Source organism: Epinephelus fuscoguttatus, linkage group LG13 (assembly GCF_011397635.1).
Source record: "Epinephelus fuscoguttatus linkage group LG13, E.fuscoguttatus.final_Chr_v1".
Classification (NCBI taxonomy): domain Eukaryota; kingdom Metazoa; phylum Chordata; class Actinopteri; order Perciformes; family Serranidae; genus Epinephelus; species Epinephelus fuscoguttatus.
This window is the reverse complement of record NC_064764.1, coordinates 15,668,951-15,694,826: the sequence shown is the minus strand read 5'-3', so window position 1 is coordinate 15,694,826 and position 25,876 is coordinate 15,668,951. Positions and strand designations below refer to the sequence as shown.

Below are 25,876 nucleotides of genomic sequence, written 5' to 3'. Positions count from 1 at the left end.
TGTATTGATCCCTGAAGGTGAAACACAGCTTTTGTCTAACCCCTCTCCACTGGGAGGTCAGGGTCAGAGGCAGAATGGCGGCAGCCTGTTACAGAGTCACTGACTTGCTCAAGGACACTTCAACAGGGTGGACTCTCGCTGAAAGCAGGGACCCGGTTAAAAGACTGGCTGAGTGTGCCACCCTGCTGCTTCTCAGCAAAAGACGGAGGAGGAACAAGCTATCAGTGGGGTGTTTCAGTGTGTGTGTGTGCATGTGTGGAAGTCTCAGAGTGAAGCAACACTTTTGCTTTCGTGCTTTGCACATATTAGATATCTGACTCATCTAATTTCCTCCCAGCTCATAATATAAAGTTACCATTTGACTAAAGAGTGACCAGACCATTGTTGTATTTATATATGTAATGTCCTGCAATTCTCTGCTGCTCTGCCAACTAATTTGGGGGTTATTTTGACAATAAATATACTAAAGATCAGTCTAACTCTCATTTGTTTTCCTATGTATGTGTTTGTTTTCTGCCTTTTTTTTTTTTTTTTTTTTTTTACATCTTAATTTGAGTCCTAAAAAATGTCATCTAAATTTAGCTGATTTTAACTCAGTAAACAAGGCCAGCTGGGCTGCCATGACATTTTGGTCATGACTGTCTTTTTTTTTTTTTTTTTTTTTAAGATATGTTTTTGGGCATTTTGCCTTTAATTGATAGGACAGCCAAGTATGAAAGGGGGAAAGAGAGAGGGGAGTGACATGCAGCAAAGGGCCACAGGCTGGACTCGAACCCAGGCCGCTGTGGCAACAGCCTTGTACATGGAGCTCCTGCTCTATCCACTAAGCCACCGACGCCCTGCCAAAGTCAGTTTAACATAGAATAATGACAATAGATGACATTGATATTTTGTCTCTTTTAAGTTTTGTTGTCAAATAACAACAATCTAACATCTTCAGAACATCTCATGCCAACGTCACCTTGATATAGGAAAATGATATTTTGTCAGAAATAATGGAGAACAAAACCCATCGTCTGCAAAACATCATAATGTTAACATCCACACGACATAAAATTTTAACATTGTTTGACATTTAGAATATTAATTAATTCATTTTCTGTAACCGCTTACCCTGTTGGGGTTGTGGGGGGGCTGGAGCCTATCCCAGCTGACATTGGTCGAGAGGCAGGGTACACCCTGGACAAGTTGCCAGACTATCGCAGGGCTGACACATTGAGACAGACAACCATTCACACTCACATTCACACCTACGGACAATTTAGAGTCACCAGTTCACCTAACCTGCCTGTCTTTGGACTGTGGGAGGAAGCCGGAGCACCCAGTGAAAACCCACGCTGACATGGGGAGAGCATGCAAACTCCGCACAGGGGTGAATCCCCACCCCAGGTTCAAGCGTCTTGCTGTAATGTGATAATGCTAACCACTGTATCACTGTGCTGCCATTCAAAATATTGTTAACTCAATGATTCCAACTAAAATTTTATGTCTGTTCGACATGCAAGTCTAATGTCTTTTGATGCTGTGTTGATGTCCGGTGCCAGCTGGGAGGGGACTAAGGGGTTCCAAGGCGTCCTCAGAAAATAAGTATCTTATTTTCAATATTTAATTCAAGATAGAACTGAGCCCAGTGTGAGTTGGAGTCATAAGAGTGACTAATTGCGATCATATCTCTCACATTGCTCCTCGGTTCTCTCCTCAACTGTGGTCGACAACTATATAACTCTGCTCTTAATCATATACAGTAAAACAACCAAAGTCTTTTCAGACGGTGGTCCCTGAAGCAAAATCTTATCAAAACGAGGTCTGTGATCTAATCTGTATCAATTTAGGGGTCCTTGAAATGAAAAATGTTCAGAACCACTGTTCTAGCTCATTGTCTCTTATTTTTTTGTGTCCTCACAGTCCCTTTCCCTGGGATAAAGACCTATGTGGACCCTGATACATATGAAGACCCCACACAAGCTGTTCACGAGTTCACCAAGGAGATCGACCCCTCCAGGATCCGCATTGAGAGGGTGATCGGCGCCGGTATACCCCCACACACACACACAGACACACACACACACACACACACACACACACACACAAAGGTCTGTGTTATGCACTCATTCACTTGTGTCTCACTGATTCGTGCCCTTTTGCCATGTGGGCGGAGGAGGATTATTGCAAGAATAACAATGGCTTTAAATGTGCCATAGGATTTGATCTATTTTCATTTCTCACATATAATTGCCGTGAACCCCCTTTCCTCCATTGTATACACTAAAGATGATGCCTTTTTCCATTTCCCAGTGTCTCAGTGTCATTTTCTCTACACAGACTGTTGGAATATTAAAGCTTAACAGGTTTAGAGAACAAAAGAAGGTACAAGAATGGATTCAAGGCTTTTTTTTAGAAGGCGAAAAAGAGAATCTTATGAAGTTGAACTGATCAGAGGAGAGACAGTAATGCTGGAGGTTAGATGGGAACTGCAACAGTGCCCCCAGGTGGCAGATGGTGCTGCCTGCTGATGGTGTGTGATGGTGATTGATTCCTCACTGTGTTTATTTGTGTGTGTGTGTGTGTGTGTGTGTGTGTGTGTGTGTTTGTGTGTGTGTGTGTGTGTGTGTGCTGTAGGTGAGTTTGGTGAGGTGTGCAGTGGCCGCCTGAGAACACCAGGGAAGAAGGAGATTGCCGTGGCGATAAAGACACTGAAAGGAGGCTATGTGGAGCGTCAGAGGCGGGACTTCCTGCGCGAGGCGTCAATCATGGGCCAGTTTGACCACCCAAACATCATCAGGCTGGAGGGCGTGGTCACCAAAAGTAAGTAGGATTACAGGAGAAGTCTAACAAAGTTTGGAGATGTGATCAGATTACAGATTACAAATCCTGTATGTCACTGATACCACTAATGACGCCAAGCTACACTAAAAATTATTTATAGATGGCTACGTGTATGCTGGTCAGAAAAATACAATTACAAAGTGATGATAAACATGAGAAACAACTGCCATCACCCCCTCACAGCCAAATCCAAGCATGAATTAGTTAGCTGAGTTCCAATAACTCGCAGAGACACAATGTGTCATATAAACATTTAGATCATCTTTCCATCAAAAAATACTTCCCGCAGTTTTGTTGTCTGGGGGCGACCCAGATGCTGTGCTGGCATTAAGCGCTTTGCTTTAAAAGCAAAATAAAATGTAACAAGAGCATTTGAAATTGCTATCTCTTTACCCATCACACTGTTTACCACAGTCTGGTGGATAAATTCATGTATTTGCTTGTTGAAATGGTAAATTGCAGTAAAAACACTTTTTAAGGATGCATTTTCCAGCATGGAATAAACAAGTCTGTGTGTTTTTTCTTGGTATTTACAAGATTAGTGGGCTGACGCTGTTGTGTTTATACACATAGTTTTATTTTTGCCTTGGGTATGGTATGCATTATCCTCTATGTGTGTGAGTGCGAGTGTGTGCATGGTTATATTGTGTGTATGCATGATCAAGTTGTAATACCTCATTTTTGTGCAGGAATATGCTTTATCTACAAAAGGTGTGTGTGTATGTGTGTGTGGACTTGTTAACGAGCTCTGTTTTACGGGGCTCACCCAGCGCAACATATGGTTGTTTTTACAGGGGTTGTATAAACTGAGACATCGCTGTGAATATAAATGTGTCCCCCGAAGACTTTCAACCCCCGTCCCCGAATGCAGATAGAGGACACTCCTCAGCTCTGACCCTGCTGACAAGGATTCAGCTGATAAGGGTCTTCAAAGGCCGATACTGCCATTATTGCATTAAAGCTGCTGATTGCTGATGTTTTGAGCCGATAGATTTAACTGTAGTTTTTATAGTGCGCCATCTCTGAAGCTATTGAATGAAAAATATCCTCCCACACAACACTGAGATGATCTCTCTGGTAAGACATCTGATGATAAAAGAACAAAAATATTTTTGAGTAGCTTTGACAGAGAAGGACGTTTCACCACATCAGAGGTTAACAGCACTGAATAGACATTCAGAGGTCTGTTATTTCTGAATAACGGCTTTTTGACTGGACTCCTCATTCGAAATATATATAGGGCCATTTGTGTTCTCACATCAGCCCCCATTATTCTCCTACACTCTTGGCACAATGGAGAAGTTCAGTTCTGCAACCTCACCACTAGAGGCCACTAAATCCTACCTACCCCCTCCTATTACCATCTTATATTTATTGTTGTCATTACGAACAAGAAAAGACCTAATGAGAACTCAACGCAAATAAGCAACTTAGTTAACAAACAGTTATGATAACAGACAAATGATAAAAGATTGCAATATATGCATAGTTGATTTCAAAATCAACCTCTATAAAATGCAAAATCTTCTTCTTCTGTGCTCATGGCTGGCTTTTGTCTTTTCATTTTCTCTTCCTCTAATTCTCTCCACATGCACTCCACTCCACTATTCCCTTTATGTTCAATTTTTTTGAATGTCAAACAAAAGAGGGGAGGGTGATCACTTTTGGGGCCCCCCAGGGTGTCATCATCCACCGCTGAGCCCCACTGTATCGGTATATAGGAAGAATCTTATTCATTACACTATTAATTGAATGATAACCAGTTAACAGATTCTTAGTTGTCTGCGTAAATAATAGAGAAAGTGATCAGACGGAACCATTTCCCATGACTGCCTATCCAATGGTGCGTGCACACACACACAATACACACCAAATCACACCATCAAAAGCCATTTGTGCTTGGCAGTGGGGCATTATATGCGTAGAGAGACATTACTTCTGAGTATCTCTCTTCTGTCTGCCCGCCTGTCTGTCTGCCTTTCACTCACTTTCTCCTTCTTTCACATCTGTTGTTGTTCTTCAGAGACTAATTATGGAGAGTATTGTGCTGTGACTGACTGCTATACCTGCTTCGAAATAACAGGTGACACATTTGACTCCGGTAAACAGGTGCGTTTGTTTTTGTTCAAGGCGCCGCACTGCATAAGTGTATATTGTTTCCAGGCCTTGCTAATTAGCTCAGGAAAGCCAAGCTTGATCAGATAATTCCCTGTCTTTCCCTGCTGGATTGGTGTCGGGGTGGAGTATCTGCAAATTTAAGAGTATTATGATATGATTAGAAAAAGAAACATCCTGTTCCTATTTGGTCTGAAGTAAATCCATTCATCCATCCATCCATATACCCACTGCGCCTTGTTTTCTCTGCTGACGCGGATGTGAGGCAGGGATCAACATTCCCTTGTTGACGATGCACTTGATTCGTTTTTGATTATTTTAAATGGTAAATGAATTCAAGCTGTTTAAGAATTAATATTAAACCAGTAAATATTCTTCAGTTTATCTGAAGGTTAAGGCCACCGTATAGTTGTTCAGTTTTCTTTACCTGCAAGAGATCAAACTCAGCATTTAAAAGTGTAGTATAAAACATTCAAAATGAAAAATGATTCAACATTTATGAAGGCGCACAACACAAAGCATGTGTACTTTCTCAAAGAGCTTTTTTTTTTCACCTGCGCCTCTTCGGCGCTGATTGTAAACCTCAATGGAAGGTGTAGTTCATGGCCATGACCATGGCTTGCACCATCTTTTGTATTATTATGTTGCATTTTGGACAGTCCCAGCTGCTTCCTATCAAAACTTTCCAAAAAGTGATTTTGAGAACCCAATACGCATTTGCCAAACCAACCACTCAATTCTTATTCCTAAAGACTCCCTCTTGTAAAAATAAAATATACCGTTTTATTGAAGCATAAATCTGACTTTGTGTGCTTTGTTTACTTATGCAGACTTATTGCTGCCTGCAGTCTCGCCTGCTGTCTCCTGTTTCTCTAATGAGATGTCCCTTAACCAAGTCCCAGCAGAACACCAACATCCTGTCCACTAAAACCGTTAAATGAAGGTTGCACATGAACCTTGCTTGTAACCTCTCTGTGTGTGTTAGTATGGCGATCCAATCGACGTGAGCATCATAGTCTGGGTGTGTCCCATTGTCCCAGGTGGGAAATAAGGCTGTCAAGAGCTCAGCATTATTTGTCAGTGTTACTTGCTGTCAGTTCTTACAAAAAAAACTCACAGGTTAAGCCAGTTAGTTGTGTTACTTCTCTATAATGACTTGTCATATTTGCCACCTTAAGAATTCTGATAAAATGCATTTCATAACATTTCTATACTATATCTGGCTGAACGCCTGGAGGGAATTTCCTTAAATTTGGCACCAAGCTCCACTTGGACTCAAGGGTGAACTGATTAGATTTGGTGGTCAAAGGTCACTTTGACCTCACAAAACACAACTCAACAATTCATATTCACACAAATGTCTTAACAGGATAAAATGATGAAGTGCTGACACTTTATATCCAAAAGGTCAAAGGTCAGCTTCACTGTGACATCATAATGTTCTGCAAAACCACACTTTTCTGGCCATTACTCAATGCCATAACTCAGGAACGGAGGGGGAGACATTTGGTCAGACACAGAACTGATGACACTAATCTTAAGTCTCCGTTTTGAAACTGTGGTGATTGTATAGATCTCTTCTGTGCTGCAGGGCTGAAGATGTATGTGTGGCATCCATGTTCTAGAATTTGTGGCTTCTTGTTGCAGCATGTGTTTGAAGCATTGTCCAATGTCATGGCTACATCTAAGGTCTGGACAGACATGGATGTAAAGTGTAACTTAACTGGTTTTCAGAAGCGTACAACTGCAAGGTGGTAATTATAGTTTTGTAGACAAACCTAAACTCTACATGTATATATATAATCCATCATCAATCTTGAATGCAGCTAGTCACATCAACCACATCATTAGTTTCAACCAGTTCTGGTTATTCTGGAAAAGAAAATGGGGAATACATCTGTATTTGAAGCTTACAAGAGACTTTTAGAGGTTGATAAATGGAACTAGTTCAAAAACAGTTTCTGGCCACACACTAACACCACTGACATTGTTGTTATTGCCTGTCCTGTCACAGCAATTATCAAAAAATGTTTTTGAGGCGGTGAAGCGGTGGTGACAGATGTCATTTGGACTTGTTGTGACATGTCACAAGCTGTGTAATATCTCACTGTGTCTGAAATCCGCATCAAATGCCTTTACTCTTTAAAGTGACACTGCTATCACGCATTGTGCTCATCTGAAAACACAGAACATCTTATAAAAGCCCTTCAGATGTATAAAAGGAACCTTTTTACAAATCTTTGTGTTTAGACTGTAAGTTAGAGTAATACGCTATTTTTCACCATATGACTTTTCACACTCCCATGTGAGGAAAAAAGCTGTCTTGAATCTGGAGTGTGATCTCATGGTGTTACTTCACTACAGTAACACTTTTTATTTGTCTTTCCAGCAGTTCAGAATGTTTTACAGCTCACCGGCACACAGGCCTGGACAACTGCCTCCCAGCTGTAAACCAGTCAATCTGTAACACCGCAGGGATCCTCTGCGGGGAAACAATAACATTTGGAAAGAGAGACTGTGCACACACCTGTTTCTAACTAATGTTTCATGTCATTCATGGACTGAATACTGAGCAGGTCCCATTCAGAAGACTGGAAAAGTTCTATGAACTCAGGTTCTTGACTCAATGCATCAATCAACCACCGATGGCCCATGTGTTTCCCCAAACCTCTCTTTGCTTTTTTCTGTCTCAAACTGGCAGACACACACACAAACACACAGAAACACACACACACAGTCATGTTTACATCACTTCAGAGGACATTAACATTGACTTAAATTCATTTCCTGAAGACTTACCCTAACCATAATCATAATTACTACTTGCCGGACAATATCTTTAACCCAAGTCCTCACACCAAAATTGAATGATTTAGATAATGGGGACTTGCATTTTGTCCCTACAAGAGTCCCCACAATGTGTTAACAGACTAAAGTCCCCACAACGTGAGTAATACACAAAGGTACACACATAAACACAGTGTGGTTTTGTCAGACCGTGTTTACCAGAGCCCAATGTGTCACCTAGATGACTCAGAACATTATCTTGTGCTTCTTCAGAGGATCATTTGGGACCAGTGTCCCTTGACTAATAGTTTGATGACCTTCATTCAATGATTCACCATGCTGACTAGTCTTTCCTCCATGTTGTCTTGATACATCTGCGTACACAAAAAAGTGTTGATGTCTACATAATGGATTATATCAATTTAAATATATTTAAGACTATCTTTCTTTAAAACTATTAAACTTTTTATTTACCTTTAAAAAATCACAAACAGCTACTCACAAGCGTATGAGCTTTTACGTCATTGCACAGTAAGTCAGTCTTTATTCAGCAAATGGAAGTGGCTCAGGTCTTTCAACTTGAACTGCGTGCTGTCTGAAGCAAAAGAAATCGATAAACAAAGAAATAATCTTTGGAGAAATGAGCAGTGTGTATTGTGTTTGTTTGTTTACAGGCAGGCCTGTGATGATTGTGGTTGAGTACATGGAAAATGGATCGCTGGACTCGTTTTTAAGGGTAAGTGTTGAGGTGACCAGAGAATTCAAGTATGAATATGTCTGTTTCATGCCTCGGGTGGTACTTTTGTGGGAAATAAAAACATGAAGTTATTATAGTTTAAGACAAAGAGAAACCCATAACATACATCTACTAAAGGCCTTTGTCTCTCACTACCTTTGCACATCATTATTTGTCATTTCAAGCCATGCATGCAGAGTAGCACCTTTGGTCATGGGTTAAGTATATTGTGGTTAGCTGGAGGCCAAGCAGAGTAAAATATTTTTAAGAATCTCAAGAAAAACAGGCAACTTTGTCTCTGTTTGGGTTCTCAAGAAGCTAAAATGGCAATGTTATCCTGGCAGTTTACTGACAGGATAATATTCCCATTTTAGCATTCTGAACAAACACTTTGTTTGCTCAAAATCACTAAAGTATTTCACTATATATTCTGTTGCTCACACCATTATGTTGTGTCAGTGTTATTCCTTTGTCCTGTCGTTTTTGCTCTCAATCTTTATCAACCCTCCTATTCTCTCCGGTTGTCTGTGCTGTCTCTGTTTTTCGCAATGGCTCCTCATTTTTCTCTGTATCCTGCTCTCCCTGTCAGCAACACGACGGTCACTTCACTGTCATCCAGTTGGTTGGCATGCTGCGTGGCATCGCCTCGGGCATGAAGTATCTGTCAGACATGGGCTACGTTCACCGAGACCTGGCAGCTCGAAACATCCTGGTCAACAGCAATCTGGTGTGTAAAGTGTCAGACTTCGGCCTGTCCCGAGTCCTGGAGGACGACCCAGAGGCCGCTTACACCACAACGGTACAAACCTGACACAAATCTCTCAATCCAAGCAGCTGCTAGTAATGTATTACAGGTTTAACAAAGCTGAGTTAATCCTATTATAGAAAACACATCCTTATAGTACAGGCTCCATACTGGGGTTAAATTGATTCATTCATTTTTTTGTAACATGAGAGTGACAATACTTCATTTTTTCAATATATTTTATTTGTAGAGTTTCAGATTTTGACACAAACAGCACAAATACAGGTACAAATCACCCTCCCCCACACTAAATACTTCATTTAAATGGGAAACCAACAGGATGGATATAGACTTTTAATTTTAGTTACATAGATGCTGCTTTGTTTTGTTTTGTATTTTTCACCCTGGAAATGATGCAGTTTTATGGAAAACCTGAAATATTGCAATAAAGGTATTGAAATGTCCAGATATTGAGATTTGGTATCAGCAATTTGGCACTGGCCACCAAAACCCTTACTGATTCAATTCCAATTTCTCTGCTCAGAGCTTATCTGAAAAACTTCAGATTGGGGAATCAGGGGCGGAAGGCAGGCATGTTGCTGGACCCAAAAACAATACTTCTCAATTATGTGTCCAGTGTTTGCATTCAGGGGCCTATGGTGAAAATACTATGCTAGTCCTTTTAGATAATTGCTGTCCTGCTTTTCTTTGCAACAATCTTTGTATGTTTTAGCTCTACATATATAAGTACTGGTAGTGACAACACTAAACATCTCTGGGAATGAACATTTATGCCTCTCATTGTTGGAAACTGTTTTTATGTGAGGCTTTTGTGTTCAATGACAGAACATTTATTTAATGCCGTCACTTAAAAAAAGGCATCTGGAGGAGTTTTCTAAAGCAGTGGTTGCAAACTGGTCCAGCCACAGGGTCGTCATACTTGCATTTGGCCACGTCATTGAGCTAGTTTGCTGTCTCTGTCAAGTAGCTGTCAGTTAGTCACTCACTCTACAGCAGAAAACGGCACTTCATAATAAAGGCTATGTGCTGGAAATTTACTGTATCTAAAATTAAACTGAGGTGTTGTTTTTTTTGTTTTTTTTTTACAAACTTTAACACACATTTGCAAGTCACTTGCGGTCCATTGGGCAACCCACCTTTGGACCACGACCCAGTGGTTTGGAACCTCTGTTCTAAAGCCAGAGATGGTTTCCCTAAAGTTAAAATCTGCTGTCTTCATTTTTTTGGTATTAAACTTTTGCATAGATTAAGACATATTCAGTGCTTGTTAAATCGCCTCAGCTTGTTCTAGCAAACTGACCATAGTAACTGTGTGTTACCATAAGCCACCATGCAGATCGGATATCTGAACTATACAGTGATTTTAAAAAACAAGTCTGTCAGCTTAATTATTATTTACAGCATCTCAGCAGTCATAACAAGGACACAAGTTTTTCTCAGTTCAGTCATGTTCACTGTCGGTTGGCTGACTTCTCCTGGTCTGTTCCTGGCCTTGTGAGAGAACCTCATTAGAAATAGAGTTTTAAGTCTTGAACTATGAAAGGCAGTGGAGTAGAGACCTAGCAAACAGCAACTCAATTTAGTGATGTACTGTGAGCTTACAAGACACTCCCTACCAGCTGTGCTGTGGATAATCCTCCTTGTGTCACTGCATAACAAAGAACAGTTACCTGCTGTTGTTGCATCTTATCATTTATATTCTCAAAAGCAAGTTCATCTCTCCCCCAAAATATAAGTCTTGTCGGTATGGGAAGGCATTTGGAAATTGGTAGACTTAATTTTTTATTCCGAGATTGTATTTAGGCACTGATGCTATCTATGTAAGCTTGAGACATCAGCAAACTGATGCATCGCTCATCTCCGACTTGATTAGGTTGTGGAAATGTTGATTTTTCTGCCTTCTCTCCTGAGGCCAGCGAGAGATGGAGTTGCCTTTGATAGCAAAAGCTAAACTTCAAAAAGTGATATGACGCCATTCTGTAAATCTGTCTGAGCCCACAGTGACCTCCATTTCCTGGTTTGTATTGAGGTTATTGTGAGAAGGAAAGGCTGTGTTTATGGTTCCAGGTTTATCTTTCTGCTCCACAACGCTGTGGCTGAAATCCACGGAGGGGAAGTGAAGGGTGAGGTAAGGTAGGGGTAGGTGGGGTAAGGTTTAGGTGAGGTGAGGTGAGGTGGATACTAGAGGTCATAAATACAGAAAAGGTGATAATAGGATTCGGTTAGTAGCACAAAAAATATTCTATGGCCACAACATTCTTGAGGCATGGGAACAATATCAATTAAGTTTCACATGTTGTAATCATCAGTTTTGGAGTGGTGCTATTGATTGTGCAGTAAATGAAAGTAATTAGTATTTGCTTGTGTGAACAGGGTGGTAAGATCCCCATCCGATGGACCGCTCCTGAGGCCATCTCATACAGGAAGTTCTCCTCAGCCAGTGACGCATGGAGTTATGGAATCGTAATGTGGGAAGTGATGTCATATGGGGAGCGGCCATACTGGGAGATGTCCAATCAGGATGTGAGTATTGAAGTCATCACGGTGGTTGTTTATGGAGCAATTGTGTTACTAGGAGAACAAGTGACCCGGTCAGGAAAATGTTCTTTATACTTACAGAACAATTAAGTAACAACCGCATGATTACCTCATTTTCTTCTTCTCACTCTCCCACCTCGATCAAAAAGCTCATGAGTCTCACTGACTTAATCCGAAAAGCTTCTGCCACTAAGTTCAATGAAGTGAATATTCAAGACACACATCGAAGGAACCTGACACAAAGTAGTGTTTAATGATTTCAGAAAAGAGGTGGTAAAACTGCTGCAGAGGAAGAGATGAGGAGGAGGTGTGGGCATCACTTTGGTGACTGATGTCTTAATTACTTAACTTAGCTTGATTTGTATGAAACATGAAGTATTTGATATCAAGGTGTGCAATGAGAATAAAGAACATCTACTCAAGTCTGCCGTATATGAGATATATTAAACAAATTTTAGTCAGTCAAATAAAAGAAGTAATAATAGCAGTCGTGTTTGTCCTGTAGGATGCTACAGTCCATAATCAGAATATTAGAGATGCTGAGGTCATTATAGGCCATGTTTACCTCCCCAGGGACTGCAGTTGGTCGCTACTACCTAATCTGGTTCAAAATATCTCTTTTCTTGTTTGAGACCAATGGTTTTGGTCCCTTGCAAATACATTTAATTAAAAAATATATATAATATTCTAGATTCCCCCAGAGAATCCTCATCAAGTTAAAGTTGTGTTCAGACAGAAGGCAAAGTGAATTATTGACTTGTGCTATTGGACCATTTTTGCAGTATTTATTCCCCCCGTAAAAAAAAGTCTCTGAGCACATTAATATTTGACATGTGGACTTTTTCTCGGATTCTCAGTCATCTTGGTCATGGTAATCATACGTACTATATCGTAGGCAACTGGACCTGCTTGAGTTTCTTGAAGAAATTTCGGCTCTCATTAAGAGGCTTCTTCAGTTCTAACAGAGTGGTGCAGAGTCGCAGGCTTTAAACTCTGTGTGGGTGTGAACCCTTACAGAGTCATTGAGGTCAGATGTGAGCTCTGAGTTTCAGAGTTGTTAAGGTTACATGTGAGTCGTTGACCCCCCGGCCATCTTGTGTCGTTAGGGTTAGATGGGTCCAGGAGAGAACGGATGTTAAGTCATCTGGGGAGGGATCCCAAGACTGCATCCATCTAAAATACCCATTTTCACCTGGACCCATCTAACCCTAACAATGCAAGATGGCCAGATGGCATGGAAACACTTTATGCATTTCCATCCACCTCCTTTCATTTTCTCAACTCGTGTCTCTGAGTCACTTTGCTCAGACCAGGGCAAATGCCCATTCCCTTCTTTCCACTGACTTTGCACTATGTCTAAAACTCACCTCACGTTCTGTCTGAACATACCAAGACATTTTTGACAAGCCACTCACCAAACTCTGTGTATTTAGTAGTATTTAAAAAACAAAAAAAAAACAATTGAATGTCACATTTCATTTCTAAATTCAGCTCTTAAATTCTATTCTTTTTTATCTCTTCATGGTATCATCTAAATAAATCATTTTAATGTCAATGTTTTGTCTTTTTAGAAATATAAAAAATTAGTTGGTTGACACAGCTGCATAAGCTAGTGAACATGGAAACACCCGGTGCGATTCCATTCATATCCTTTTATGCACATTTTAAATGTGCACATAAAAAAATGAATAGAAATGCCAAAAATTGAAAAAAAATCTTTAAATACTGCAACAACAAAAATACACTTAGGAGAGGCTGGAAAGTTGGGGTATCAATAAAAGGTGAATGTGACAAAGTACAATGGAAATAGATTCAGTGAATGAATGATGACATACAGTCTCTCTTTGTCGTCTCTGGGTGGCTTTTGACACACTTGTGCACACAGCGCTGTTACCAGAACTCTTCCAAGAGCACATAGCTGTGATATTAGTTGTTAAAAAGTTCCATTTTCCAGCATGCTCTCCATTATAATACATTCATAGTTTTCCTTTGTTTGAATTTTGGTTGGCGTTCTTTTAATTACGTTATCTTATTGCACCCTCTTCTGCAGTGGCACCTGACTGGAGAATTAGCGCCACCTACTGCTTATCTCAGTGAACTAACTCCAGATATTTGCATGGCAGCAGTGGAAGGAAGAGCATTCATTAATACAAAATTTAATTTCTGTCTGCCATTTCTCTGAAAATTTGGTTAGATTTGCCCTACATTTAGATGGAAACTCATCTGCTGCCTGTGTTTACCCAACATGACTATTCTTGCAAGTGATTTTCTCTGAGGCATCTCAGTGATCTTTCTTCAAGGATGGAAGAGACCTGTTTCCACAAATATTCCCCTCACAAGCCTGGTTCTCTAACCTCTAACAATACAGCACAGCTCAATATTGACTTCTCAATTCAAGTCCTGCTCCACTGAGTAAATTCTGAGTTTATTTTCCATTATATCTGTTAAAATTGCTGCCCTTTAACCTGCTCCCTGACTGTTCTGTTCTCTGTTCTCACATCAAAAGCCTACCTCTGAGAGAGAGAGGAGGGGAGGAACAGAAATGCTGGTGAGATTCACCAAAAGGATGAAAAAGATGAGTGAGAGGGAAGGGAAAAGAGCAGTGAAGGTCAGGGGTTCAGAGGACTCCGGTCCGATGGAGGGGGAGTTTAAAGCCGTGGATTCAGTGTGGCTGAGCAACCCGCTGATCCCTGGGCTGTGGTCAGGGATTGGAGGGGCCATGGAGGAAGCAGATCTCCCTCTCTCCGCTGAGTGTGAAAGCTCCACCGTAATCCCTTCAACCCCTTACACACAGACACGTACACATCTATACACAGACACCCACACACGCACATTCACTAAGGTCCCAGGGTTTGCAGAGGATTTGTGCTGTTTGGGAATTGCTTAGAAGTGCTTTCCAAGGCAAAAGGCCAGCCAAGCCGCAAAAGCAGCCAAACACTATTTCATCCTGGTCAGCCACTTACCACTGCTCCCTACAAAGATACATGAATCTCTCCTTTCCCATAGACTCACAGATATGATGGAGATCTGCTGTATGGATGCTGCAATATTACACGCTATCAGCTCAGATTAAAAAGGAATTTACGCTTGCATGCGGTACATGTTGGAATTGATTGATAGTACAGATAAGGTTTGGGCACATGAATAAGAGAGCAAGTTCAAACTTATTTGTACTACACAGGAAATCAGACAACCAAGAAAAGGTTATGGGAAATAATAGAAGCTTACCAAAAGCGTTAAATATGATGATGCTTGCTGTTTCGACCTGAAGGATCAAGCAGGTAATCCGTCTCTTTGCTGCAGGCTTATAATTGGACAGGCAGAGCTATTATTAATGCATCTAAAAGTGGCTTTAATTAATTCTTTTCACAATAACAATGTATCAAATGACAGTATGTCATGTTGTAGCTGCTAATGTGGCTGTAGATTCTTTGTCTTGTTACGCTACTCTTCAGTGTTAAATATACACATAACCAAAGTGAAACCGATGTGTAAAAGGGGACTAAAGATCGTATAAAGTGGGATCTCTTCAGCAGATATAGTATGTGAAATACAGGCATACGTTACACATTTCTGTTGTGTGAGACGCTATGTACACGTTCAGCATCTACAATACCCTGATGCATTGTGAAAAGCTTCATGGACTTGATTTGAACCTTTGCTTTATGTTGTTATTTGTAGAAAATCATTTGAGTAGGATCAATTTGTAGCACTGCATAGCCTTGTAAATGCAGCTCCAGAGCCTTGGACCTTTCATGCAAATTCACATAATGCCGAACAATGCCACAGGTATGTTACTCCTTGGGTTTATTGTGTTTGTGTGGTGTGCTGCAGCCTGCAAGATCGTAGAGAAGCAAATCCAAGTCTCTAGCTTCAACTTTCCAACTGAATACATCAAATTTCAGGCTAATTAAGTTCTATTACAGCAGTCGCTTCATTCTTCAACGCATCCAACTGTCTCTCCAGGTGATTCTGTCTATCGAAGAGGGCTACCGGCTGCCTGCACCCATGGGCTGCCCCGTGGCCCTGCACCAACTGATGCTGCACTGCTGGCAGAAGGAGAGGAGTCATCGGCCCAAATTCACCGATGTTGTTACCTTCTTGGATAAGCTGATCCGTAACCCCAGCAGCCTGCTGCCACTGGTAGAAGACATTCAGAGGTACGGTACTGAGGAGTTTCTAGTTTCATGAAATGATTTAAATGTAAATGCACTGTATGTGTTTTTTTGAGCAGAGGTGACAGGGGACCATGTTTTTTTTTTTTTCAAGCATCTCTGAACTCAGAACCAAGTTATTTGAGTTGCAATAAAAAGCAAGCTATGATAGGATATCACTCCTATATCAAATAAAGTTTATAAAATGCTCTTACTCCTACACCTAAGGGTAGGACATGGTGTGTGTCAGTGTGAGTTCTTTAAGTCAGAAGGGTAAGTTGTTCACCTTTGAGATGCTTTAGAAATACTGGCAGGATCTGACATTACCTGGTTTTGTTTTGTTTTCTGTATCAGTCTACCAGAGTCTCCAGGGGAGGAAATGGACTACCCAATGTTCATCTCCATCGGCGACTGGCTGGACTCCATTAAGATGAGTCAGTATAAGAGCAATTTCATGGCAGCTGGCTACAACACATTGGATTCTGTGGCGAGGATGAGTATTGAGTGAGTAGCAGAGCCAAAACATACCCATTACTAGATGGCATGAAACCAAATAGGACCTACCTTTTATAGCAGCAGTGATTTAAAGGGATACTTCATCAATTTTACTCACAAGGTTCAATGTACTTGTTATGAGAAATACTATTCAGACTGTGAATGTCTCCTGTAGCTTTGGGAGGTATCTTTCAGAAGTCTGAGAAAATAACCTTGATGATGTCATATATGATGTCTCACATGTTCTCCAATGCTATAGCATAAATAGCCCTGTTTCCACCAAACACTTTCGGTATGGTACCTTTGGAACCAGAAGTAATCCTGCAGACATGGTACTTAGACCCTAGGTCCGCATAGTGTTTCAACCGCAAACAGTACTCTCTCATGTGGGCGGGATTGTTGTCACTCACTGCTCCGTCCAGCACTCACTGTATTTCCTCCTTTATCAGTCTGCACCTTGTTTATCGTCCACAGAACAGGGTTGCACACCAACATTTTCAGAACAAAATAGAAAAGGCTGCATGGAGAGTCTCTCTCAATGGTATATTTAAAAATAGTGGGTGTGTGCATTTATGACTAATAAGGCAAGCTCAGGGGTTTAGTCTCACCGAAGCCCACAGGAACAACACGCCACGATGCTTTTTTTTTTTCTAACCTTAAAAGTCGCCGGTAGTTGGCCCAGTTAATTTTATTTTCTCAGACCACAGTCACTGTGAGAGGCAGTAAAACATCCTACCATTTTATAGTTACAGTTCACTAATGTCTGTAAAACTTTCTACAGTATAAACAGTGGTTACACATAAACCTCAAAACCAGCCACAACTCAGCCTTGAGGAACCATCTGCTATTGACCAATCAACGGGACTGCAGTGTTCACAGCTCCACCTTTTAGAACAATTTTGTGTGCTAGGTAACCCAACAGAGGGGTGACCAAAAATGGAAAAGTACGGAACAATTCCACTGGTACCATCCACAACTTTTCACAGTGGAAACGGCAAAAAGGCACACCAAACTGCTTGTTGGAAACGGGGCTTATGTGTAATGTTAAATTTCGAGAATACCAAAAAAAATCTCAACACTGGAGATAATTAGGCTACCACATCAACAATTGATAAAAACATGTGTTTGAGATTTTGCTTCCCTTTTTAAATGATTGATACAGCCCTGTGGTTGTACTTGTGTGTTTTGTTTGCATTGTGACCGATACGTTTCTCAAATAAATTTAGCATGCACATATTTTTACATACATGAAAGGTTTTGAAATGAATAATGTACTTTTAAGTAAGATATTTTCATGAATCCTGGGAGGATAATTATTAAAGTTTATAGCATATTTGTATTCAAAACATCACTGCCTTTTACCAGACAGTGTAAACATTGCCAACACGACCCAGGCCCAGTCCACTAGTACACAGGTATTTTTGATAACAGGGTTTTTCCCTCCTTCATCCTCACAAAAACACCTGTACACGCACAGTTACAAAATATCTCCAACAGGTGGCAATATAACCATAACCTTAAAGTCACGCAAAGAAGTTGGCCAATCAGAAGCCTGTAAAAACAGATTACTGGAAAGCTATGTACATGGAACAGAGACCTCCATAGCGTTTTCTGATGCATCCATTTCTCTATGTAGCAGAAGAGTAACTGTACATTTATGTGTAAACATGTAAAAAGTCCTGTTAGCAAGGTCAGAACCTGCACTATTTTAGCCACATCTACTTTTGCAAGAAATGTTGCCTCATTTGTGATGCCTCACAAAGGGGATAGAAGTGGGGCTAGATGTCAAAGGGCCTCTCTGAAAAAACCTTAGAAATAAGTGAAGTCAATGTAAAGTCCTCACGAGTAAGCTTTAAAGCGTTGTTTGTGTTTGTCTGTTTTTGTGTCTCACCTCTCGGCCTAGAGATGTGAGGCGTATAGGGGTGGAGCTGATCGGCCACCAGAGGCGGATCACCAGCAGCGTACAGACCCTCCGCCTTCAGCTACTGCACGAACAGGAAAAGGGTTTCCATGTATGAGGACACCCTTTAACACAACCTGGGACGGACAGATAGATGGACAAGACGGAAGTGAAGTCTAGACCGTTGGACAGACAGTCAATACAGCCTGTGCCTGAGTCTTAACCCCTCATACAGGAGGTCATTGGACAGACTACCACAGCAGACTGCCCCCTGGTCTCCCTCACATCCAGTAGTAACAGACTCTTTCCTACTATACACCCCTTACCCAGAATACCTGGCTCTGCCTGATAGACTTTAAAGACTGGCCCAGGCCCTCACTTAGGGGAATGTAATGCCTTGTTGCAGCAGCAGTACTTTGTGTGTGGAGCAACAATATCTAGAGATGTAGATTTGCAAACGTAATCTACTGAATCTTTTGACTCTTCTTTTCTCTTTTTCTTTTTCTGCTCCGAGTTATGTGCTCATGTAGCTGCTATCGGGTGTGCAATCGAAAAGTATTTGAAAAAAAGTATCCTCAATATTTTTTATTTTGGAGTTTGATAATTTATCATGAAGGTTTTATTTGCATCGCTTTAGTTTACCCTCTCTCCAGAGAATCTGGTACGCTAATACTTGAAGAAAGAAGTGAGAAGCAAGTTACGGAGATTTGTTGAATGTTTAAAAGTGTATAGACAATTAATCGATAATTATTATCATAACCTAATATCTATATATGTGCAGTCCTGTATGTGAAAGCCCTAGTAAATCTGGATCTTATTTAAGATGTTTTATTTATTTAAGATTTTTATCCAAATCAGCAATACGGTATTATGCAGTCACCTCAGTATCTCAGACGAGAGAGAGATGAAGAATTGCACCATGAGAGAACTCTTGTTGACACATAAACATGAGGCTCACACTACACCATCCACCTGTTTTTACTGTCACACGATAAGCTTGCAGAACTGGATCCGTTGCCTTCAGATGAACAACCATACAAGTCTATTCTGACAGTTTTTAACAACTGGTGTACTCACAGTTGTGCGGTAAGCCTGATTTATTTTGGATTGTGAATGTTATTCATTGCCTGAAAGTACACAATCTCCACTGTCTTAACATATGAATGTTCACAGAACTTAGATATAGATAGGAGATGATTGATATTGTCTGGAAACTTGGCATGGACTTATATGGTTCTTCAGAATCAGCTGATTTCATATACATTTTATTTTCTTTTTGCCTGCACACACACTAATACAGTGCACTTCTGGGGCAGAGTTGATCCAAGATGTCAGAGCAGAATAATCCACCATATAGGTGCACAGTAACTGGATGGATTTCACTCCAGTCTGTTCATACATTGTGGTCGTGTAAAAGTTGTGGCGTTTGTGGCAGTTTGGGAAACAAGTGTACATAGACGTAAGGTGAAACGAAACCGTTGGATCCGCAGTAGATGATGTCAAGTTGTCAGATTATGCCATTAAAATCGCCATTTTTCTTCATGTGCTAAGTCAGTTAGTGGTGAATAGGCAGCGCTGCAGAGTATAACTAGTTAGCTGAATTGTTGGCAGCAGAAGTAGCTAAAACCTGGTGGATGGGAACAGGTGAGAAAAGGCAGTAGTCAGTAGGATTGTGTGATCAGGACAGAGCTGTCCCACAGAGACAGGAAGTGACTCTAAGGACAGCTGAGAGAGAACAAACATAAACAGCAGCATCATAACTCATCATGTGTCATCCTAACATCAACAGTGACAAACACACACACGCACCCACACACTCGCACACACACACAGAATGCCTTACAGTCCGTTAACCATGCAAGACGGAAACACTTTAGAGTGGTTCATAAGTTTCAGTGCAGTCACAGGACCTAGCCATTAGTTTGAGTTGTATTCCATAATTCAGGAGAACACCCGCCCCTCTACAGCTGCAGTTTACCTTACAAACTGGGGCTTGATGATTAATGTCCAAGGCAAACCGGATCCAGAGATCTGTGCCTTTCGGTCAACATGTAGTTATGCATCCAGGCCTGCAGGAGTAGAACAAAGGTGCACGCACACATCCAAACACACACATACATATTTGCACACACACGCTCCCGGTCACCACCCCTCTACAGAAAAAGGAGAATATCAGATGCTGTTTGTTTAGCATGTTCTACTGCTGAGCAATGTTAGAACGTTCTTTTGTACAAAGTACAAGTATACTTATAATTCTTGTATTTTATTTTTCTATAATTTCCAAAGAGATGTTGTAGATCTTGCACACTGTAAGAGGCAGTTACAGCGAATATTTATTTGCAAATAAAGATGAACAGTTCTGGTGGTTGACTGCTCATTTAATTTGGTTTCCATTTTTAGGTCAAAATCCAAACAGCAGCAATTCAAAGGAAGAAATGTTATCTTTTATCTTTTAGGCTGTGAAATGTCATTGTTTTCAATGCTAAATTTAGGACACTGGTTCCCAACCTGGGGGGTCACAACCTCTATTAGGGGTCACCAAAGTTTCACAGGGGGTCCTGAGGCTTTCTTCGTAAGAAAACTTCTTAACACAAAATATACAGCAGGCCTATATCTCAGCATTTTATTCATTTTTCTGAGAGAAACTACATCAAATTGTTATTTTTCAAGTTTAAAGTATTATTTAAGACACAAAAAACTTCACAGGTGAAAACCTGAACACAAGCTATACTCACAAAGCCTTCACTTGCTGTTGAACAGCCTCGTCCTCCTTTATAAAAGTACACATTAAGATATTTTAGAAGTACACAGTCAATCAACAAGCAAAGTTAGAGCAATGGCCAAGGCTAGAGAGAAGAAAACACTGAATTTGTCCAAAAAAACAGACTATTTAGTGGTAAAAATTATATGCACAAACTCATACAAAAAGTTCCTTAAAATATCAATAAAACTCATGATGTAATATTTACAGGAGATAATCTGCTCAAAATTCATCCAAATCATTGGTTTTATACAAACTTCCTGTATTTATTAGGTTTGCTATTTGGGTTAACTGTACAGTTTATTAGTTGTTCTGTACTGTTATTGTTATGTATTGAATATAATTTGAAATATCTATAAATATGTCAGTCAGGGGCCGTCAGTTTACTCAATGATAGAAAAGGGGTTCTTTAAGGAAAAAGTTTGGGAGCCACTGATTTAGGGGAGACCTCACCATTAAAGAATCCTCAGTCAAATTTCAGAGTAAGTGCCATCTCTTTATTAAGCTTTTATTTTGTGTTGTTGTTTTATTGTTGTTGTGAAATATATCAGACTTTTACCACCTCCTCAACCTGACATGAAGTCGTACACATAACTGATAACCAAAAGATGGAGCTGTTGGACCGCTGACCAGCTTCAGACCTGCCATGTGAGAAGTCCAAATTAAACTCCTAAAATCATTATTAAAAAGAGTAATAGTAGACGTAGAATTTTCAGATTGGATACATCGTAATTTTCCCACTGAGAGTTTGCCACATCCCTTTTTTAAAATAGATATATGGTTGCACACACTATAATATGTTCGTATGTACTGTATGTATCTTTAAGTGAACATATTTTAAAATATGTATGACCCTGTAGTCCTATTTTGCTGCTACAAATGTGTATGTGTTATTTCTAATTAATTGTAGATTTACAGTGACACTATCACAGATTGTTTGAATTAAAGCACAGATCAGACAGACGGTGGCTCTAATTAAGCTAATGTAAGGTAAAGTAAGATAAGGTAAAGGTGTTACAACAGTAAATCAAATGCATCAGGATGGGGTGCCTGGAAAGCTCCACACTCCATGATCAGGTCACTGGGTGGTTCACAGAACTTAATTCGCCTTAATAGGATTACCTGTCACAAGCTGGGATGCCCAGGCGGCATCACAGCTTGTGACACTGTTCACAGGGAGTGCTGGGAGCACGCTATCCACGGCTATGTTTATCATCATTCTTTGCTTTCATGAGGAATTGTAAATGTAAATGTAGTATATTTAATTTCCAGTGGTCTGACTATCTATGGGGTGATGCGTTAGAATTTAAATGGTGTAGCATTACTTAAGTCTAATGGGGCTGCTGGATAAACTGTCGGGCTGGCTCGGCCTGAGGAAGAAAGAGGTCAACGTTTTGTGTTTGGGACTGGACAACAGCGGCAAAACTACCATCATCAACCAACTCAAACCGTCTAATGTAAGTACATAAAGCTGGGCCTTTAGTATTTTCTTAGAATAATCGAGGCCTTCGTTTACTGTATAGTCTGCCATTTGGGTACACACACTTGTTATGCATAAAAACAATCTCATACCATAATTATTTGGGATAAATCTTGTGACACGGCCTGTCAAAATCTCCTTTATTTCACTGCAATCATTCACTGATTGCTTGTTTTCAGCATTCGAATCATTTAGGCCCATTGTCAGAGGAGTGGAAACATGTTAGTCAGGTAAAGACCATATCATACTTTCCTTATATTATTCCCTTGTTGACATACTTTTGCCATTACTTGTCTGTTTCTGTGTGTTTGTGTTTGTGCGGCTGTCTCTGTGCGTGTTCGTGTGTGTGTGTGGGTGGATGCAGACACAGGCACAAGAAATAGTCCCAACAATTGGCTTCAACATTGAAAAGTTCAAGAGTTCAAGGTAGAAATTTATAGACATTCATAATGTGTATTTATTTGTTTTTAATGCACCAATAAGTATCATTCTAAGCTATTCTCTCTCTGTTTCTCTTCATGCAGCTTATCTTTTACAGTGTTTGATATGTCTGGGCAGAGCAGATATAGAAATCTATGGGAGCATTACTACAAGTATGTAACACACAACGTGCTCGTCAAATATTTGCTGCAGCGACAAGACTCTGTGGCAATTATAGCATCTTCTCTTCTCCTCCTCAGAGAGAGCCATGCCATCATATTTGTCATTGACAGCGGTGACAAACTGAGAATGGTTGTTGCCAAAGAGGAGCTGGATACCCTTCTCAATCACGAAGGTATAAAGACAGTACAGGAAGTGTTTTTCCAGTAGAGTGTAATTGCCATATACTGTATGAATCATGCTATCAGGCATGGTTCAGGGTTCATATTGTGTAATCTGTGACAGAAATTATGCCGTTTTAATAAACTTGTGCCTTTTAATATTACTATTAGCAGTGTCCTGAGATTCAGTTGTTAGTGTCCTCATTGTCTGGATTCGGCATGTCAAACAATGTGGCATATAGCTAAGTATTTTTGTGATTGAAGTCCAGTAAAATGCTACATAAGTTAATTTCAATGGCCAGCATACCTTCAAGAAAAAACTATGAAGATGACTTAAAGCTTTATTTATCCTGTGGGAAACTGGTGTGCAGTAGTTGCAGCACAAAGTGGGAAGGGTGCAAATAGAAAGAGCGCAAATATAGAAAACAAAATGTCTAAAGAAATCCTTGAAGTCATTGGGTGTCAACTTTGGTTGAATGAAAACAGCTACTTTTAGTCTTCCTAAAATCACATTTAAAACACATAAAGTTTATTTTATCTTCCTCTGGGCCTGTAATTCATTGGTCTCCTTGTCTTATTATCCAGATATCCGCAACAAAAAGATGCCAGTATTGTTTTTTGCTAACAAGACGGATCTACGGGATGCCATGTCTTCAGTCAAGGTCTCACAGATGTTGTGTTTGGAGAACATCAAAGACAAACCCTGGCACATCTGGTAAATTATTTGTCTTTTTTTTTCCAAACGGGCTGCACACTGTCATTCCAAACCAATATTTAGTTAATCAGTTATCCTTCAAGTGCTCGGGTCACACATACAGTCCTACAAGGAGGCTGTGACAATCACATGGCTGCAATATTGTAAAACATTCACCCTGATGATAGGACTGTAAGCGAAGGCCACCTCCAAAGACATTGTTGAGTACTACTGAATCATGGTACTGTTTGGCAGTCTAGAAGGAAGTGCACTTGGATTAAACTGGCAGAAGTGAGCCGAGCCTTGCTGCTTCCCCCTCCGCAACATTTTGTGCTTCCAATGTGACAGCTTAAAGTCTTTAACTGATACAACAAAGTGAAGAGGCATTGTTTACCCACCACCTACTTCCTTGGCCTCTTTCCAACAGCTTGTTTGTCTGTTTCTGTGGCTCAGGTTAAACATTGTTAGGAGGCATGGTTGTTCGAAAGCCCCGTTAGTTTATGTACATGTTTACCACCCTGTTTACTCATTAGACAGATGGAAGGCAGATGGATTAAGAGCAAGACAGCTTTGAACTTCAAGGATCCACGAAAAGTCATGAGAAAGTGAATGTGTGCCACGGGGAGATTAACTTCTCGACATCGCCTTGTTTTTTTTCAGTGCCAGCAATGCTATTAAGGGAGAGGGCCTACAGGAAGGGCTGGACTGGCTACAAGGTAATGTGTGTATTCAGTAATATTTCTAATAACCCTGTTATACTGGGCCAAAAGAATTTCAATGTTAATATTCAAGTGCTGTCTGTATTAAGACATGTATTTCTTTATATCCATAGAACAAATTGCACAGTAAGTATTATTATGTCAACATGTAAAGTGATTTAGGTGGTCAACTGTATCTCAGTATCTCTCTGGATGGGATTATAGTTATGCTAGGCCAAATTTGCATTAACAAAAACAAGAGGTATTTGTAACTGGAATTAACACTATAAAGAGAAAAATTATGCAATATTAAAATTTCCCCTACTGAAATAAATCCCATCCAAATGGGTCCTTCGTGTTTATTGTAGACCTCCCCTTGTCCCACTTGAATGTAACTCTTGTGATGTGTATATTTCCTGATCGAACCCACTCAAAATCTGTTGTATTTATGCAAAAATGCCAAGATCAGATGTGGTTTTGAATTCCGTAGAAGTCTTTGTTTGTATCCAAACCCTCCAAATCAGTTGTTTACTAAAAAAAAAAGCACCACATTTCATTAAAATAAAAATCTAATTTTCATCTTTTTCTCCTGTCAGATCATATCAAAACAATGAGCACATGAACGACTGAAATGCCTGTGACCATGGACGCGATGTGGGTGTGGTAACCGGATCTCATTTACCACCTGGAGTATTCATCACACTTGATGTTGTAGGCCTTAAACGTCAATGTTAAATGACCTAGTACTTCCTGTGCACGCTACGACTTTGACACAATGTCTTTGATAAAACAAACTCCTGCCATTAGTACAATTTATGAGCAACCACTCTGTAAAATGATTATTTAAAGCAGCTACTACCTATGTTATAATTCATTACTGACATCGATGAGAATACAGTCTGAATAACATACCGGAAATGTGCTTAATATTGTTTCAGTATACAGTCATATTTAAACATTTTTATGTGAAGCTGCTTTTTTATGCCAAGATGTATTTAACAAATTTCATCAACTGAACTTTTTTTTTTTTTTAGAAAATGCTGTCAGTGCTGGCTGTTGTATTGCCTGGACGATAATAAAAGCTTGTTATTTGCTGAGCGTGTACTTTGTTTCTGTTGTTGTTTTTTAAAAGGCAGCCAAAAAAAGCTGCCTCAAAAACCTAAAA

The 25,876-nt window shown here is 40.1% G+C and overlaps 2 protein-coding genes across 4 annotated transcripts in view; both read left to right on the top strand.

Moving 5' to 3' along the window:
• LOC125900283 (ephrin type-A receptor 6-like) overlaps nt 1–20,629 on the top strand; it is a 231,306-nt gene extending 210,677 nt beyond the window's left edge. Inside the window, exons 10-17 of one of the 2 annotated variants that reach the window (XM_049595194.1) lie at nt 1,906–2,031; nt 2,620–2,805; nt 8,403–8,464; nt 9,054–9,263; nt 11,604–11,753; nt 15,735–15,928; nt 16,277–16,426; nt 18,321–20,629. In XM_049595194.1, coding sequence (XP_049451151.1) covers nt 1,906–2,031; nt 2,620–2,805; nt 8,403–8,464; nt 9,054–9,263; nt 11,604–11,753; nt 15,735–15,928; nt 16,277–16,426; nt 18,321–18,435 — 1,193 coding nt within the window. In that variant the 3' untranslated portion in view covers nt 18,436–20,629. The remainder of the gene's footprint in view (nt 1–1,905; nt 2,032–2,619; nt 2,806–8,402; nt 8,465–9,053; nt 9,264–11,603; nt 11,754–15,734; nt 15,929–16,276; nt 16,427–18,320) is intronic. The other variant, XM_049595193.1, reaches the window with a different exon arrangement.
• A 1,691-nt stretch (nt 20,630–22,320) lies between these two features.
• On the top strand, nt 22,321–25,813 carry LOC125900288 (ADP-ribosylation factor-like protein 6). Of its 2 annotated transcripts, XM_049595203.1 has the most exons (8): nt 22,321–22,535; nt 22,738–22,788; nt 22,923–22,984; nt 23,083–23,151; nt 23,239–23,333; nt 23,905–24,034; nt 24,674–24,729; nt 25,308–25,813. In XM_049595203.1, exons 1-8 carry the CDS (start codon nt 22,413–22,415, stop codon nt 25,331–25,333), a joined length of 612 nt encoding a protein of 203 aa, XP_049451160.1. In that variant the 5' UTR covers nt 22,321–22,412; the 3' UTR covers nt 25,334–25,813. The 2 variants fall into 2 exon arrangements, with proteins under 2 accessions (XP_049451160.1, XP_049451162.1); XM_049595205.1 differs by lacking the exon at nt 22,738–22,788.
• The last annotated feature ends 63 nt before the right edge of the window (nt 25,814–25,876 follow it).

Excerpts from the sequence above, each read along its gene's own strand:
- LOC125900288 (XM_049595203.1), top strand. The coding sequence starts at position 22,413 with ATGGGGCTGCTGGATAAACTGTCGGGCTGGCTCGGCCTGAGGAAGAAA. Across the intron at positions 23,334-23,904 it reads TACCCTTCTCAATCACGAAG|ATATCCGCAACAAAAAGATG; the intron begins GTATAAAGACAG and ends CTTATTATCCAG. Across the intron at positions 24,035-24,673 it reads GACAAACCCTGGCACATCTG|TGCCAGCAATGCTATTAAGG; the intron begins GTAAATTATTTG and ends GTTTTTTTTCAG.